The following is an 18,050-nucleotide window of genomic DNA, read 5'->3' on the forward strand; positions in this document are numbered from 1 at the left end:
TAGCTGTTACTATAGACAAAATGTAAAATAGAAATCTTACACATTGAGCGCATTACAATCATTTTTTTTGCAGGTGAAATTACTAGAAAATTAACCAACACCTTCTAACAGATAAATCAGGAAAAAAAAGTAACAGTGCTTTGACACAATACTAAAATTTACCTCAGTATTGACATCATTATTGCCCAGTGCTACCAATGTTTCATACATTTAGGAACGGGATTTGTATTCTGACTGATCCTGCTCTAGTAATAAGTGTCTGTATTTAGCAAAGCTGGAACCAGTATGCAGAATACACACTTCGACACTACTTCTTCACAGATGGCATACTATATTCCTTCACTCCAGCAGTTTAATGCAGAAGATAGTTACCAAAAAAAAGCCACAATTCAGTAAAGCATTTTATAAGCTGTTAACTGATTTAAATTATGGCAGCCACAGTGTGTGTACGTTATATTGCAAGTGGGATCTGCAGTTACACTGGGGCTCTTCAATCTTATTTGCAATGAGTCGACGTGCCTGCAGGTTACATTTCAAATGCTTGACTAGTTGTTCTTGTTCTTCAAATGAATATTAGCTGTGGCCTCCTATTTGGCTAGAATTAAAGCCTGCAGCCACATTGGCTCTGTGCAGATATGATTAAGGATCTCTAATTTATACTTACATAGCATGACTAAAAAGCACCTCAGACCACCAAAAGTAGTTAGAACAACTGCTTTTTTAAATTATGCCCCTCAGTTCAAACTGCATGTTATTCACATAATACCCGTGTGTGGGGTTATACAGCACAGAAAGTAGTATTTCTTTCGGCTTCTCCCAGAGAAAAATTAACATAAACGCAAAAAAGTATGAGGTTACCCCCTATACGCCATTTCTTTATTATTATTTAACATGGCCTAATTAATAATTACATGCTCCTAACCAACTTCTGTAACCCAAACATAACCTCATAACAGCACAAAAAAAAACCAAAACCAAAACCAAAAACCAAAACCAAAAACCAAAAAAAAACCAAAACCTAAAAAGCATTAAGGCAATGGGAATACACTCATCCAACATCAACAATCATTAAAAAAATATTTATCAGCTAGGTGTTACAAATGAAATGCACAAGGCTAACAATCAAGAAGTCTGACTACTTCTATTAAAACTTTTGGTAGTTTGGTGGTCAGAAACGGAAAAAAAAAAAAAAAAAGGCCATGAAAGCCATTATCTCAAAGAAGCAATTATTACTGCATATCAATCTGAAAAAGGGGGTTATACGGCCATCTCCAAACAATATGAAATTCAGAATTTTACAGTAAAGATTGGTTGCAAATGGGTTACCATTAAACCACGTGTCAAACTTCAGTCAAAGCAAATTCAATCAAAGGTCAGACTGTTCAAAGCTCAGAGAGATATTAAGCTGCATCATGTGACCTACATGCCTCTGTAAGCACATTAAATATTCATGATCATGATAGCGCAATTAGAAAAACTACTGTCTGAATGCTCAGTAGTTCAAAATGAATCGATTTCTCCATTATTGTTTGCACGTATGTACATAAAAAAATCCTTTGATTAATTTTTTTTTGCTAACTTCTCAATGAAATCGAACATGCTGATTGGCACAGTGCATTTATGTGTTTTTGGGTGTATTGGGTGGCATGTGTTTCTGGCCTTATTAGCTTCAAGACATACAGATATTTATTCAACAACTCTATAAAAGATCCTTTACATTCACTTGACAAAAATAGTAACATTTTCTTGTTTTTTATCCTTAAAAATCATGTCTTTCACAGTTAGTCCTGATAAATATAGTTAGTATTAATAAAAAAAAAATTTTTGACACAATGCATCTTTAATTATTTGAGTAAATTGGCTGCATTTAAGTCTCTGCTATGCTTGTGCTCTTTTGAAACATTTTAATTCAAATATTTAAAGTTTTGTTTTTGTTGGGTTTTTTTTTGCATGAATTAACTCTTAAATCCCCAATATAACTAACACACTAATATTTTGGAACAAAGGTAAAGGGTTAAAATCTAAATCCCTCTTATAGAAGAACACAAAACTTAAAGATAAATTCATGAACATATCAGTTCAGTATATGAACACAAATGCAACTCTGGAAGTTGTTTTTATTTTTTTAAGGAGCAGCCCAAAAAACAAAATGTCTATACAGGTTTTTTTTTTTTTTTTTTTTTTGCCACCACTGAAGTCTAACCTTCCTAAGGTTAACAAGCTTGTTTCACACATTCTTTTCACACGTCTGAATGGCTGTTTTCTGCGCTGCTATTTTTGGCTATGCTCCATCTCGCTGACAAGCAAGCGCAAGCTGTGCCAAGTCTCCTTCACCACCACAAGTACTTAATCCTCACACCTTGCTCAGAGTTTGTCACAGTCACTCCAGAGTAGATAAGTGTTTACCCACTCACACACAGAGTCCTGAACAAACTGCTGAGGAGGTGCATTTAAAAAAATACAAAATAAAAAAATTGGGTTCACTCAGGAAAAAAAGAGCGACACGACATGTCTGTTTTTATACTCTAACAACTATATTGGTTTTCTGACAAGGGATGAAGAGCACCATGCAACCAACTGTGAATGTTTTGGCTTACATCATTGGTCTATAAAAATAGTCTATAGATGTGTTTTTCTTCTTCTTCTTCTTCTTTTTCTTCTTCTACTTCTGCTACTACTGGTGGTGTTAGCTCAGTGGTTAAAGCATTAGCTGCTGGATCGTAAGCTCACAATTTAAAACCTCTCCACCACCATCATTACTACTACTACCACTAATAAAATAATAATTAAAGCTGCAAGCAGCATTTTCAGGGGCTGAGCAGGCAGGATCTGTGAAACCTAAAAGAATCTTCAGCTTGTAACTGTATCTTTTGACCAGTACGAAACCTGTTGCATAGCCTTGTTGCCGAGATATCGCATATCCTGCGAGATTGACAAATGTGACCTCCGTTACTGTATAGTATTCAAAATACTTTAGCTTTCCTCGAAGATAACGTGCACCAAAGACTAAATAAGATTTGTAGGAGAAGTAGCAAATAAAATACAAATAAAACAGTTTTTGCAAAATCCAAGATGGCGGAAAATCTAATCGAACCCAATTGAACTTTGGTATTCCTGGGAAGCTTATAGACGTTAGACACACTGTTCACATAAACAAATAATTAGGTTCAAATTTAATTTAAAAAAATGGTGGCGCTAGAGAGCCGGCAGCACTCTGCCCAAATGAACAGAATGTTCCTTGTACTAACATAGGCACCTTTTCAAGAAGAAGAACAAAATACCTAATAATAATAATAAAAAATAAAAAAATAATAATAATAATAACAATAGATTAAAACTGTCCTATACACCATACACTAGGCCAAAAGTTTGTGGACATTTGACCAGCACATTCCTCTTAAAATCGAGTCACACTTTGTAATCGTAAGCAACTTATAACACAGACAAAAGCTACCGAATATGTTACACTTCACTTGTGACACTTGTCAACACAAACAAACAGATGTAATTAATTATAAACGTGTACCTGGATTATAGTGGAAAATAATATTAAGGAGGTCCTGGTCCCCCCATGTGATGTGATTCTTGTATTTTTGGTAGAGTGGATGAAGCAAGTCCTCCCATGACAGGCCGCTAGCGATCATGCTGTTCTGTAATATTGAGTTTGGCAGGTTATTTTCCTCCACACTATGTCTGGCAGCTTATTTACAGACATTTGAAAGGCTCAGGTTTAAAATGACCTGGAAATTGTAGCCACATTTACACGCTTTTGCTATTCTTTTTTTTTTTTTTTTTTAAGTCTCTGAGTGAAAGGGTTCATGATAAATGTCATGGAGAAGTAAGGACTAAAGCATTATCGAGGTGTCAAAGAAAACAACTAGCATCGGATTTGTGCGACATACAAAAATAATGCTCCCATTTAGCTAATTACCATGACTAAAGAATCTGTCTTATTCCTGTAGAACCCCACACTCAGGAGCCAGAGCAGTCTATTTTACAGAAGCACATACATCACCCTTAAGAGAGTCCTTTTTTTATTCACTGTAGGAATCAATCAAATATATTATATGCACAAAAATATTCGGACACCCGACATTTCCAGCCACATGTAGTTCTTCCCTTGTGGCTGAACGAATCTCCACACCCACGATCTAAAATCTTCCCAGAAGAGTGGAGGATATTATAACAGCAAATAGGGTTTAAATGTGTAATGGGAATCAAACATAAAATAAATTGCATGCATCTTATAGGCAGGTGTCCACAAAACTTTGTCCATATTGTGTATATGAGCTTGATATGATTGACTAGCAATTCCTTTCGAATGCCATTTCAAAATGTACTTTTTAATTTCCGAGCTTTCTTAAAATATAAACAATTTATGAAATTTTGAAGAGCTCATGCCTCTTGCTCTTTAATCAGGAACATAAAGATACAATTAATGACCATGTAACATTTCATGGTAAGAAATGAGTGGTCATCAGTGGGTCATGGATCTAAAGTGTCTGTAGCAGCTTATGATAAACCATCAAATAATTAATAGAACTAAGTATTATGTGCCCTTCTGTTTTAAGGTTCAGCCTATAAGTAACAAAGCCTGAACTTTTTACATTCATATTGAATTTAGTATCTGTTCAAAGCGCGAATAAGATCAATTATGCAAATGATGAAGTCATTTGTTTATCCTCAGAACAATATAGAGAACCAGTTGAGCAACCGTTTTCTCTTCTCACCTTAAACAAAGTGCTGCGAATGCGTGTGAGGTTCATCAGCATGACACCAGAGTTGACCCCTGTGACCCCGTAGAACGGATGCCTCGCAAAGCGACTGTACCAGCCGATTTTGGGGATCTCGTGTTCAGGGGCCATGGCTGCCAACTGAGTGCTGTTGAAGGCCTTTAGGAATTTCCAGATGTCATCCATTGGTCGGAGAAAGAGGACATCTGTGTCCACGTACAGCAGCGAGTCGACATCTTTAAGGATGACCTGAGGATCAGATAAGCAAGTTTATTACATTCTTTTTGAAAATCCTAAGAAAGCAATTAAATAATAATAAAAAAAATAATAAAAAACAGGAAAAAGGTGAGTCCTTACTGGAAGGAAGAGTCTCTGGGCAGCACATGGCTTGAAGAGCTTCTTCCATTCCTCAGCATTACCCACGGAAAAGGTGATCGGGTAAAGAGTGTACTGGAGTTTGGAGGAGAGCGGCCGTGGCCAGCGGCTCAGCTGAGAAAGAAAATAGTGGTGGTCAGCAAATTCAGTCTGTTCAAGAAATCAAAAACAGAAAATTCTTTGAACACACTTTTAGACCAATTAGGACACACTTAAGATCCATCTATTATTATATACGTATTATTATCCCACTATTAGACTTTACACAGTGTGTGTAGTATCAGTGTTTGTGTGTAATATGCTGCAGGCCACATGCTATGCCACGTGATTCCAAGACTTTCATTATTATTATTTTTTTTTTAGACGTTCAAAGCAAAAATCCTCACATGATCAAATCTTCACATTCTGCTTAATGTAATTCCACAATTTCCTGTGTTTCTCTTATGCATGTCACAATATTTGAGTCTGGTTTCCCCCAAAAGTGAAAAATAAAGAAAACCAAATGTAAAAGATGCCACTCTTTTTAACAAAATGTGTCAGTTTAAAACTAAATAACAATTAATTCATTTCTAATTCATTTGATATTTACTTTATTTCCTCAATTCCTTGAGAGGTTTTTTAGTTTACCACAGCAAAATAGCATCTCTGGCATCCCTGAAAGAACAAAAACACCTCAATAGAGTACAATTACAAATCCAGAATGTTTCACTGAAAACATTCAGTCACACAAATGATAATGGTTGAGATTTTGTATTTGTTAGATTCCAAAGATTTCTTTAAAGGTATGTCATGAAATATTGTGTATTATCTTAATGCACATATTTGTGCTTAAGGGCATTTTTTAAAACCAGAGATAAATTCCAGAGAATTCATTATCGAGGAACAGATATTTGTCTGAGAAACTTTGTCCAACGTGATATAAGTCATCAAATTCTGCTTAAAACAATTTCCCTAATAAAGTCCAATATCAAGTAATATATTGCTAAATTAATTACATAGAAAGCTGCCATTACTAACAATAATTGCACAGATTAAACACACTGTATGATCAAAAATATGTGGACATCTATCCATTACACCCATCTCCAAACTGGTGCCAAAATCCTGGAAGCAATATACATAATTGTCTAGAATATCTTTATATGCTGTAACATTAAAATTTCACTTCACGAATGGTTCCAAACATGTTCCACCATGACACCGTGGCCTTGCACAAAGCGAGTTCCACTGGCTTTGCCTCAAATAGCCCTCAACCTCACCCCCTCAACACCTTTGAGATGAACTGGAACTCTGAGTGTGCACCAGGTCTCCTAATGCAACATCACTACCTGATCTCACGATTGTTTGTGTGGATAAATGGGCACAGATCTCCACAGGCACACACTCTAAAGTGGAGTGTTGAAAGCCCAGAAGAGTGGAGATTATTGTAGCAGTAAAGTGGGACTAAATCTTTAATGGGATGCACACATGAGTGACCACAAACCTTTAGTCTACATGCAGGTAATAAGCACAGTTTATTGAAATTAACTAAATCATAGCACATTATTTATTAGTAAATAAGAATATTTTGCCATGTTTGCGACAAAAATCACTATTTTTGCTGAAACAGAAAAAAAAAGTCAAGCAATTGAGCATTTTATATAGTTGCCAACATGTTTAACTCAACCCAAACATAATACACTAGGGGCTGCAGAAACACCACAGATCAATGTCATTTTTCCATTACTTCTGTATTGTAAATGATTAAAGACTGGATTACTCTCATTTAATGCCACACTTGCAGAAATTATTTTTTTCCTCCAGCTACTTTTAAAGCCTCTTTTCAAGGGCTGTTTATTATACAGGGACCTAGAGCTCCACTCCAAAAAGCCACCAGTTCTACATGTGGACTCGATCATTTTCTGCTCTGCTGCACGCCAAGTCCACATTACTATGAAACAGTTTGTTCCAGGGGGAGAGCTCACAATACCAAAAGCCAGCAGTTGTGTCACTGATATGGGTGAGGGATCAAAGCGCAAATCATGTAAAGGCTTTTTCCACTCGTTACCATCGCGACTCTTCTGAATGGCCCCACTAGAGCAGTGCTAAGGACAAGCTGGGATGGCAGTGTCTGGCTGACTAGAATATATTAACACATCGGAGCTGTAGCAGTTCCCTTGCCATGCGCAATGTACTGCTTGGACACATGAACAGTCTTCTCCACTGAACAGTGCAGGCCATGAGTAATAGGTACAAAGGTTGTCACTTTCATATTATATACAGTAAGTATTACATATAGTAACTCTATATAAAAGGAAGAAGAGTGAGGTCTCTTGGGGTCTATGGGAAGGGACTTGATCTGAAATGCAAAATTTTTATCAGCCTAGACTTTTCAGAACTGGCAAGCACAAGCCCAAGGAACCCTGGCATCACATTTACTTAAACATTTGCGTGCAAAACTTACCACGTAATGTTTTAAAAACCAAAACCACAAAGGCACATGCTTCAATGAATAAAGCTTCAATCTATCTAACCCACATATGAGGCCACTAGGGTGTTCAACTCAATCATGCTACAGGGTTCAAGTAAAACAAACAGAAAGCAATTTTTGATTTGCCTTATATGCTGGTGGAGGATAATGAAATTCTACACACGGAACAATTCAACTTATACGTAAATATGGTATTAGCTTCTATTGTTATGCTGGAATAGCAGCAAAACCAGATGAGAGAGATCAGCTTAACAATGTTGAGGAGTGTGTAAAGGACATTAGACAGTGGATGCTTGATAACTTCCTTTTGCTCAACTCGGATAAGACGGAAAATACTTTTACTAGGGCCAGATGCAGCTAGAGGTAAACTTTCCGATTACGTAGCACCTCTGGATAGTGTTTCTATCTCAGTGTGTACAGCAGTCAAAAACCTTGGTGTGATTATTGACCCTAGTCTGCCCTTTGAGGCTCATGTGAATAACATTACCAGGATCGCCTTCTTTCACCTTAAAAAATAGTGCTAAAATTAGAAAAAATTGTCGTTACAGGATGCTTTTGTTACATCTAGATTAGACTACTGTAATGCTTTACTGTCTGGGTGTTTAAGTAAGTGCATAAAGAAGCTTTAGTTAGTTCAGAATAAAGCAGCAAGAGTCCTCACTAGATCTAGAAAATATGACCACATCACCCCTGTTTTAATCAGTCTACACTACTCTCAATCAAAATTCGCATTGATAATAAAATACTACTACTGACGAATAAAGCAGTTAACGGTCTCGCGCCGCAGTATCTGAGTGAACTTCTGTACCATTATGATCCCCCGTGCCTACATAAATCAATAGGTGCAGGCTATTTGTTGGTACTTTAAATAATGAAGACTACAGCAGGGGGAAAATCTTTCTCTTACAAAGCTCCACAGTTATGGAACAGCCTTCCAATCAGTGTTCGGGACTCAGACACAGTCTCAGTGTTCAAGTCGAGGCTGAAACATATTTATTTAGTCAAGTCTTTTATCAGTAGGTTTTACTTAGGTAAAGGAGCAGATCTGGAGGGACCATGGATATAGAGTGTTTGGCTAACTGGGATATTTATATGCTGTCGTCCCCTCACACTCACGCGTTCACTCAGGTTTGTTGATGATGGTGTGGCGTCTCTTTTCCCAGAGTTCCCTCATGTCGGTGTTACCTTCTGGCTCTACCTTTTAATTATGCTGCCATAGCGAGTCTTGCCAGAGTCCCCACCTGCACAGTGTCCTTACCTTTTATACATCAATAAGGATACTTAATAATCCATATATGTCTCTCCCTGTGACCCATTCTCTCTGGAATGTCCTTGAATGCAATAACAATTTTCTTTTCTTCACTAGAACAAGGAGACCCAAACATGTGCCACCATCTCCATGAAACATGTGACTGCACCCCAGAGCTCTATGCCCAACATCAATGCCTGACCTCACTAATGCTTCTATGGCAGACTGAGAAAAAAATCCTGCATAGCTAAGTTCCAAAAGGAAGTGGAAAATCTGCTCAGAAGAGTGGAGGTTATTATAACAGCAAACAGTAAATTAATCTGAAATAGGTTATGCAACTCGCATACGAGTGCCGTACTCAGATGTCCACAAACCTGAAGCTTGTTAAAAGAGTAGTGGAATTCAGTATGGAGAGTTAAGTACTTACATAACAACATCATGAAGAATTATGGGCAATAATTCCTCCAAAAGATTTATTCTATATGAGAGTGCAAGTGCTATACATCCCATAGCAAAAAACATTGCAAGTGACCTTCATAAAATAAAAACCACAGAATAGTATATGCAAGAAGTATCTTGCGTGGTTTGATAACGAAAAATTCAACACACTAAATCACAGTGGAAGAAAACTGTAGGTCCTGATGTTCTGATAAGAGTCCGAGTCAAATTCAATTTATGATTCAGGAAGAGAAATGACTCCGGCCTGCTTTCGCCGATAAACGCTTACGCATTCATCTCAGATATAGGCCATCGACCAAATGCAAGCAAATATTGGCGAACCAAGCATGGAATTAACTGTCAAATATACCACAAGGTTTACTTGTACCACAAGATGTGCAAGTGCTTTAATTGAACTCTTACCTCTTTCTCAAACTGTTCTTTCAGCTCCTCTTCTGCAAAGATGTGAAACCTTATCTTCTTGATGCTGAATAGCAGTGCTGATTTAACCATGGTAAGAGTTTCCTCCAGTCGGTTTCCACAAGCAACCACAGCAAGGTGCATAACGTCCTCCCCCTGAGGGAGCTTCAACCCAGACTGGCCATGCTCACTCTTCTTCCTGAAGAGGTTAAAATAAGGTATGAATGCTTACAAATCGGTAGATATTAGCTTGTATATATTATCATCATCTTTGCATATAAAAAAAACAACAATATACACTTAAAAGATTAATAACATTTATAACTTTTAAATGTTCACTGTCCTTCCATCATTTTTTTAAACAAAGGATCAACAGTAAAAAATAATACTAATTCAATTTAAAGTTATTTCCCCCCATAAAAGTCAACCATTATTCAGAAACCAGACAGAAAAACATTCCAGGAGCTCTAGGATTCTCACTCTCCTAGAAGTTAATCCAGTTAAAGAACTGCTGTGGCTCATCTCTGTGTTTATGAATTCCAAGCTAGCCTTCTGATTCTTCCTTCCAAATAGTGATTTCTATCCTCCATATTTTCGCTCTCCAAGTCTTCAGCCAAGGTGTTTGGTGATACACACCTGACTGGTGTGACTTTTGTGCGTTTCTTCACAGCTCTTACAATATTTGCTGTTGTTTTCTTTCGCCTGACCTGTTAGCACACCGATGATATCTTTCTAATTCAGCACATTTTAAATAGTCACTACGCCCTAATCGTTCTGATCTAGATTTCTGTTTACTCAGCTTAAAAATAGCTTTTGCTTTTCTCTCATAGACATCTCTCCGGTTTTGATGTTGGCTTAACAACAAATGCAACTTGACGTTCAGAGCTGACGTTTAATTGTGTAAACAGTCGATCTGAAAGAGCACACCTGGGCAACAAGAAAACACCTGACAGTCAGTCACATTGTCAAATATCTATTGGGGGGAAATAAGTCCCCAATAATCCAACTGTTTAGCACATCTAGATGTAAATGTCAGAAAATGCAAGCTGAATTTTTGAATCCAACATCACTTATTCGTCCTATGATCACAAACTGTAATTTTTTTCAGTGCAAAAAAAACTATATATTAAAATAAAGAACTGGCTATGCAATTTTATTCCGGACATTATCTTATCCGGCTTATCTTTGCTGAGGAATTTTGAAAAATACCTACAACCTTGAGAGAAAAAAAAATAAATAAATAAATAAATTCCCAATTGGCTTCCTATTTATTATTTATGCCGATTACAGAGTCAGGAGGTCCACCTTCAGCATTGAGCTTCACCCGAACATAAGAATAGACTTTAGGTAGCAAATCTAACTCAGTTCAAATGTGCTAGTTTATTGTGGACTTCGCTAGAACTTACTTGTCTCAGACATAACCAGGAATGATAATTAATAATTAATTTTATACATGTGGTTCCAGTGACCACTGTTCCTGCCCCTCTTCCCTCCGTGGATCTTCCCACTTCGTCCAGGCCTGCCTCTGGATAGTGTTCTTTTCGATTGCAGGCCACTCTGTGCGGCTGGGGATGGTTTCTCATCAACGCCTTGGGTGGTTCCATGAAATCCCGGAGTAAGAACGGGGACTTTGAGGATGGATTTGGACTGTAGTTCATGTCAACAGTCTGCTACAGTGACTCAGGACTACAGTTTTCTCTTGATCACCATTACTGCACCCCGTAACATTGTATATCTGCAATAAATGGACATTCGATGCAACCCAGATGAGGATGGGTTCTCTCTTGAGTCTGGTTCCTCTTAAGGTTTCTTCCTTATGCCATCCTTCCTTATGTTTTTCCTCGCCACAGTCACCACCGGCTTGCTCATCAGGGACAAACTTACTTATAAAGAACATATTCACTTTTAATCACCACATTATCTGTGTAAAGCTGCTTTGAGACAATGTTCATTGTTAAAAGTGCTATACAAATAAAAATGAATTGAATTGAATAAAATAATAATAATAAAAAAAAACTAATAGCGCAGACATGAAATCTGCTTGCCCCTGGTACCGAGGCTACTGTTTTGTAGCCTACTGTTCCACTCAGATACTTTGCAAACTTGGCTTTGCAGTCAAGGCTCTCCACTCCCACTCAGTCTTATCTGCATCAGAGATAAAAAGGGCTGCAAACACAGTGTAGAGCGCGAACAGACCTAAGGCAGAATTAAACCGTCCCCAGGGAACTGCCAGACATAAGGAAGATGCAACTTTTTTCTGTTTGCCCTTATTTGCACCAAAACCATTGAACATTTGTCTCGAGTCTCACAAAGCAAAATCTGGTTTTAGTTTGCCGTTGTGGTCCATGTCTAAATCAGACACTGGGTCTATAAGAATCAGTAAACTCTCCAACAATGCAACCAGAGATGACCTTAGGGACGGTGTGTTCTATTTTATTAGGATTTGGTTAAGAGAAACAGAGTGGTGCAGCCTGGGGAGTTTGTAGTTGTCCAGACTGAAAATAAAGGGGGGTAGAAATTTAGATATCAAACTTCAACTGAAGAAGGCAAACTTAAAAGTTGAATGTAGACCTAGATATGGGAAGAGGGGTATTGTGGTGAGTGGGTGAGGGGTGCCGGGTAAAAGAAATATATAAATAAAAAAGCGTACATTCACAAATGCAATGCTTTTTTTCCCTGTCTGCCTGAGACCCAATCTCACTTCACACATAAAGCACAAAGGAGAATAGCTGTGAAAATTTCAGTTCCTCTCACATAAACTCTGTGCTGCTCCACAGAGATAAATGACAAAAACTAGGCCACTGCTTCGACAGACTGCAAAGAATAACTGCACATACATTTGCTGCAAACGTTCCAGGACTAAAGCTGACCATTTTATGTAATTAAATAACAAGGTGCGATAATCTGATAAGTATCGGGACATCAACAGATCCAGTTGTGTCCCCCTCCCTTCTTATACAGCATTCAGGTGAACGTTATATCAAGGTTTTTTTTTAAAACAACCAGTCGATATATGCTTGTAGTCTGTACACATTTCTGCTGTGTTGCATAGCAGCTTTTGTGGCCAGTTTTGGGGCTTGGGGTCAACCAGTGACCACATACTTATAAATACATTTTGAAGAAAAGCTAGACATTGTGAGGAGGTCGGCCAACCCAGAAGCTAGCTAGCTTTTCTTAGCCCGGGAAAGGGTTTGTTCACCACTTCCAGACAAGTGAATACGAGCGGTACCACTGGTTTACAGCCTCTGAGGAGCGCTGGAAATTATGAGTCTGCATCTCTGGTGAGTAGGTTGTATTTTATTTACATTTTTAATGTTTTAAAAATGTTTTATTAGATAAATATTGATTCTGAACTGCTCAAGATGATGTAGGAGCACAGTTGAGGTTGTAGTGTAGAGGTTTGGAGTCTTAACTGGGTTTTTTATTCATTAGGGACAAACCTACAATTATAAAGAACAATATTATTTATTCTTTAGTACCACATTATTTGTGCAAAGCTGCTTTTAAACAATGTTCATTGTTAAAAGTGCTATACAAATAAGAATGACTTGAAATGAAACGATGCACCAAATTCCTTACACAGCAAAAAAAATAAAAGAAAAACTGAAATGTGAGAAATCTATGAAACCCCAAACTCAAAATAGCAACAAACATAAATCACAGAAATTCAGCAAGTCATATGATTTCTCAGTAGAATTGCATGAAACTAAACTAAACGTCTTACTACATTATGTACATGAAAAGCAAAAGGAAAGATTTAATACCCTCAAGGGTTTTCTGGAACATTCACATGGTTGAATCGAATGATTAATTATGCGAATCATGTTTTTATACAGTACAGACCAAAAGTTTGGACACACCTTCTCATTCAAAGAGTTTTCTTTATTTTCATGACTATGAAAATTGTAGAGTCACACTAAAGGCATCAAGGGCTATTTGACCAAGAAGGAGAGTGATGGGGTGCTGCGCCAGATGACCTGGCCTCCACAGTCACCGGACCTGAACCCAATCGAGATGGTTTAGGGGTGAGCTGGACCGCAGAGTGAAGGCAAAAGGGCCAACAAGTGCCAATCATCTCTCAGGGAACTCCTTCAAGACTGTTGGAAGACCATTTCAGGTGACTACCTCTTGAAGCTCATCAAGAGAATGCCAAGAGTGTGCAAAGCAGTAATCAAAGCAAAAGGTGGCTACTTTGAAGAACCTAGAATATGAAATTTTTCAGTTGTTTCACACTTTTTTGTTATGTATATAATTCCATATATAATTCCACATGTGTTAATTCATAGTTTTGATGCCTTCAGTGTGAATCTACAATTTTCATAGTCATGAAAATAAAGAAAACTCTTTGAATGAGAAGGTGTGTCCAAACTTTTGGTCTGTACTGTATATCTGGCAATTACAGGGAAACTAATTTTCGATCAGACATATGTATGGCTTTAGCTTTAACAAAGAATAAACACTTAGTAGTTTGCTTCTGCATATTAAATACAGTTTTTATGATCATATTATAGCTAAATTGTATTCCTCCTCCCACTTTATGGAAATTCTTCAAACCCGCACACTGACTGATGTGGCATCATATTTTAAAAGTTCACTTCTTTGCACTTGGCATATAGAGTGCAGGTTATCCAAAACAACAGAACTAAAACACGACGGAGCACCATATTAGACGCCCCACTTCAAAGAGAGAGAGTTTCAGAAAACTCGAGGCACCATAAACCATGTACATAGTTCAACTGAAATTCCCCTGTGCAGTGTAAATGCAGTTTGCCACTATGTGTGGTACTTCCCCAGATTATTTTTAAGCTTATTCCACTTCCTTTTATTGGTCCATCAGATGTCGAAATTGCTTGAGGTAGTCATACCCATCACATTCTGCCTTTGTGTTGCTCAAATATGGTGACATTTAGTATCTGCATCCTAACAGAATGATTTCTGCATGTATATGTTTGTGTGTGTGCGCGAGATAGAAATAAGTAACGTATGCTCTTAAATAGATTAGAAAGATTACAGTGACTAATCATTCTTTGGAAATTGATTTTGTTGTAAATTTTACACAGTCATTTTGATCTACACGGGGGAATTCACAGCAGAATTGTTAGTTCCGATGTCCAAAACAAGCAGTTTATATATCCAGGTTATTAGTTTTTTATTCATTTTTTTTATTGAAACAAGCAGGTTCCCAACACTGGCGGTCGGTAAGAACTACAACTTGATTTGATTGATTTGCAAATCTCACACACCCATATTTTATTCACAAAAGAACATACAAACTATCTAAAATGTTTAAACTAAGGAAATGTATTTTAAGAAAAAAAAATTTGATTTTTTATTTTGGTCACAACACGTCTAAGGAAATTTGGGACGAGGCAACAAGAGGTTGGAAAAGTATGTGTTACTAAAAAGAAATAGCTAGAGAAACATTTCGCAACTAATTAGGTTAAACGGCAACAAGTCAGTAACGTGACTCGGCATACAAAGATGGGCAGAGGTTCACGAATCGGCTTCATCTACAAACGTTCCACAACATAAAATTGTGGAGCCTTTAAATATCTCATATAGAGTACATATCATCAAGAGTCAAATGTAAAAGTGTGCACAAGGGTGAAAATAAATATTCAAATCAGATTTTTGGCCACTCATGGGACAAGTTTGATTTTGTATCCACATCCACAAATGCAGGTTAAAGCTCTATTATGCATAGGAGAAGCCATACGTGAACATGATCCAGAAACACCGTTGTCACCAACCTGCTTGTCATCAGCGCTCAAGTTAAAAATCCACATCTCCAATGGTATAGTGGTGCACCAGTGCCTATGCCTATGAAATCGGCAGCTTGCACATTTGGAAAGCCACAATCAATGCAAAGGTATATAACAAATTTCAACAAAACAATGCTAAACCGCATACTGCATGGCTTCAGTGTAGAAGAGTCCATGTGGGCTGGCTACAGGGTTCAGACCTTTCACCAAAAAAACAAACAAACAAAAAAGCCTCAGGACCTGTTAAGCAGTTAAAATCCTATATCAGACTTGAGTGGGACACCATTCTTTTCCCAAAACTCCAGCAACTGGTCTCCTCAGTTTTCATGTATAGAGACTGCATTTAAAAGTTAAAATGGCCCTGTCCAATCTTAGAGATGTACTGAAGCATCAACTTCAAAATTGTTTCCTTAAAATGGAACATTTCCACAATTTAAACATTCAATATGAGTTTGTTATATTGTGAATAATCTGGGTTTATGTTTATGTCATTTCCTTTAGTCAACGCTGTACAATGTGGTTTTAGAAAATTGTGCTCGTTCAAGCACCAGAACTTCAGTTGGTGTTTCAGGTTATCACAAAGGTGTTTAGTGAGTTTGAGGTCAGGGTTCGGCAAAGAGGATAACGTAATGTGTCTATATACTTTTGGGTATTTAATGCATTAAGGCAGTGGTACCGGGCCGCACAGAAAGAATACATAACTTACATTATTTCCGTTTTATTTATTATCTGATTCTGAACGAGGTTTTATTTTGGAAAATTACCGGATTCTTTCGTCCACATCTGTCTACGACTCACTCTTGATGCATGTCAAGAAGCTTCCCTCGGTCACATGACTTACCTCCATCCTCTACATTCTTAAAGGGGCTGCTCCGGCCGCTAACACATTATACATTTCCTGCTAAAGTCAAACCCCTAAGCTACCAAAATGAACAAACAACAATACAGTGGATTTATGATTATTATTATATTTAGAAAATACTAGGTGTTATGCCGGTCGTATCATTTTATTTTGTTGTATTTATCCGCCACACTTTTAAGACCCTTCCATGGCGCAAAAAAAGGTTGGGGACCGCTGCATTAAGTCATAGTGAGACCCTCAAATTGACTTTTTTTTATTTTTTAAATCAAGAATATAAAGAGATATGCGAATAGAAACAAAATATAGCAAAATACAGTAAAGTGCATTAGAACTGTACTCCATTGAGCAAATGTAAACATATTATCCTAAACCAATACACTATGTTCATATGATGAAAAAACATGGACATTTATGGCAGACGTCCTTTAGAAAATCTGACTTGATTCTCTTCAACAACTGAGCAGGTTGAAACGGCAGCTTGGTGTTCTTGGGATTTCCACCCGTGACCTTCTTATTAGAAGTCCAATGTCTTAACCACTGAACTACAAGCTGATTATATATATATATATATATATATATACATTCTGCCTATGTGTGAAGGGTGTACACAGGATATGCTTGATCACAAGGGACATTACCAAGACACAATAAAGACTAAAAAATAAATGAGGGCTCGGCCCTTGGAGACGATTATGTAGCTTCATAGTCCGTATTAATGCGCATAATTAGCTGATCTTTTTAGCTTAGTTAATTGGGCCTTTGGGTAAACAGAGCTTGGCCTCGCTAATGAAATAATAATTTGCCGACCCCCTCTCCACCCTGTTCCACGTTGCACTCACTAGGCTCTTCTCTCTGAAGTCAATATAAAAGTACGTTTTATTGTTAAAGTAATGCATGGCCAAGGAGGAGGAGGAGAAGAAGCGCATGTTGAAGACATTGTACACAAAGCAACCACAGTGATTTAAAAGGCTTCTTATTCACTGATTCAGCTCAAGAGACATGATAGGCATTAAGCCAAGTTTTGTCCTTTCCTTGGTCGTTCAGTATTATTCGACAGCCTTTCACGTTTTATCGGACGTGTCTATTGAACACGCAGGAATACGTCTTTATAGATTTGTTGAAATATTGTGCAACTCTTATCAAGGATCTGCCGGCACAAAGCTGCGAGCTTTCTACCTGCTCAGCAGCGCAGAGGGCTTACAGGCAAAGGTTTGCAGCTCGATTCAGCACATCTGGAAACATTTAGGGTAGAGAAGGAAGTCATTCTTATTATAGGGTGTGCGCATACAGCAGGTAATAATCAGGTAATGCCCAGCTATAACAGGACCACGTAAAATAAACTCCATAGACTTTCGAGTTGGACAAAGCAAGTACAGTGTATAGAAAGTGGCTCAAATAAAAAAAATTTTCGAAGGAAAAATCTAATGTGTGCATTTTCAACCAGAGAGAATTCTTCCTCTCTAAACACATGGGATTCCAGCCAGCATTTTCCAGCAGGCTTTTTCCACTTGGCCAACTGATTTCCCAACTTTTGCCTGACAAAGGCTGATCTCTCATGCCATTCTTGGCTGTAGATCACCTACAAATATTGCTGTCTAAAAGCAAAAAAGCTGATATTTGCTTTGCTTTTATGGTAAAGACTTGAGGCAATGAGACACAACTTATTGGGATGCTTAGAGTAAGCACAGAGAAAATCGAAAGTGTGTGTGTTGGACAGAGAACGAGAGATTTGCCAGATGAC

The 18,050-nt window shown here is 37.6% G+C and overlaps 1 protein-coding gene across 1 annotated transcript in view; it reads right to left on the bottom strand.

The window, feature by feature from the left end:
- Nucleotides 1-18,050, bottom strand: part of gxylt2 (glucoside xylosyltransferase 2) — a 30,981-nt gene that overhangs the window by 5,496 nt on the left and 7,435 nt on the right. Inside the window, exons 2-5 of the mRNA XM_046834773.1 lie at nt 9,689-9,884; nt 5,091-5,222; nt 4,731-4,982; nt 3,527-3,650 (exon numbers count right to left, since the gene is read on the bottom strand). Coding sequence (XP_046690729.1) covers nt 3,527-3,650; nt 4,731-4,982; nt 5,091-5,222; nt 9,689-9,884 — 704 coding nt within the window. The remainder of the gene's footprint in view (nt 1-3,526; nt 3,651-4,730; nt 4,983-5,090; nt 5,223-9,688; nt 9,885-18,050) is intronic.

The sequence above is a fragment of the Silurus meridionalis genome, chromosome 1 (genome assembly GCF_014805685.1).
Source record: "Silurus meridionalis isolate SWU-2019-XX chromosome 1, ASM1480568v1, whole genome shotgun sequence".
Taxonomy (NCBI): Eukaryota; Metazoa; Chordata; class Actinopteri; order Siluriformes; family Siluridae; genus Silurus; species Silurus meridionalis.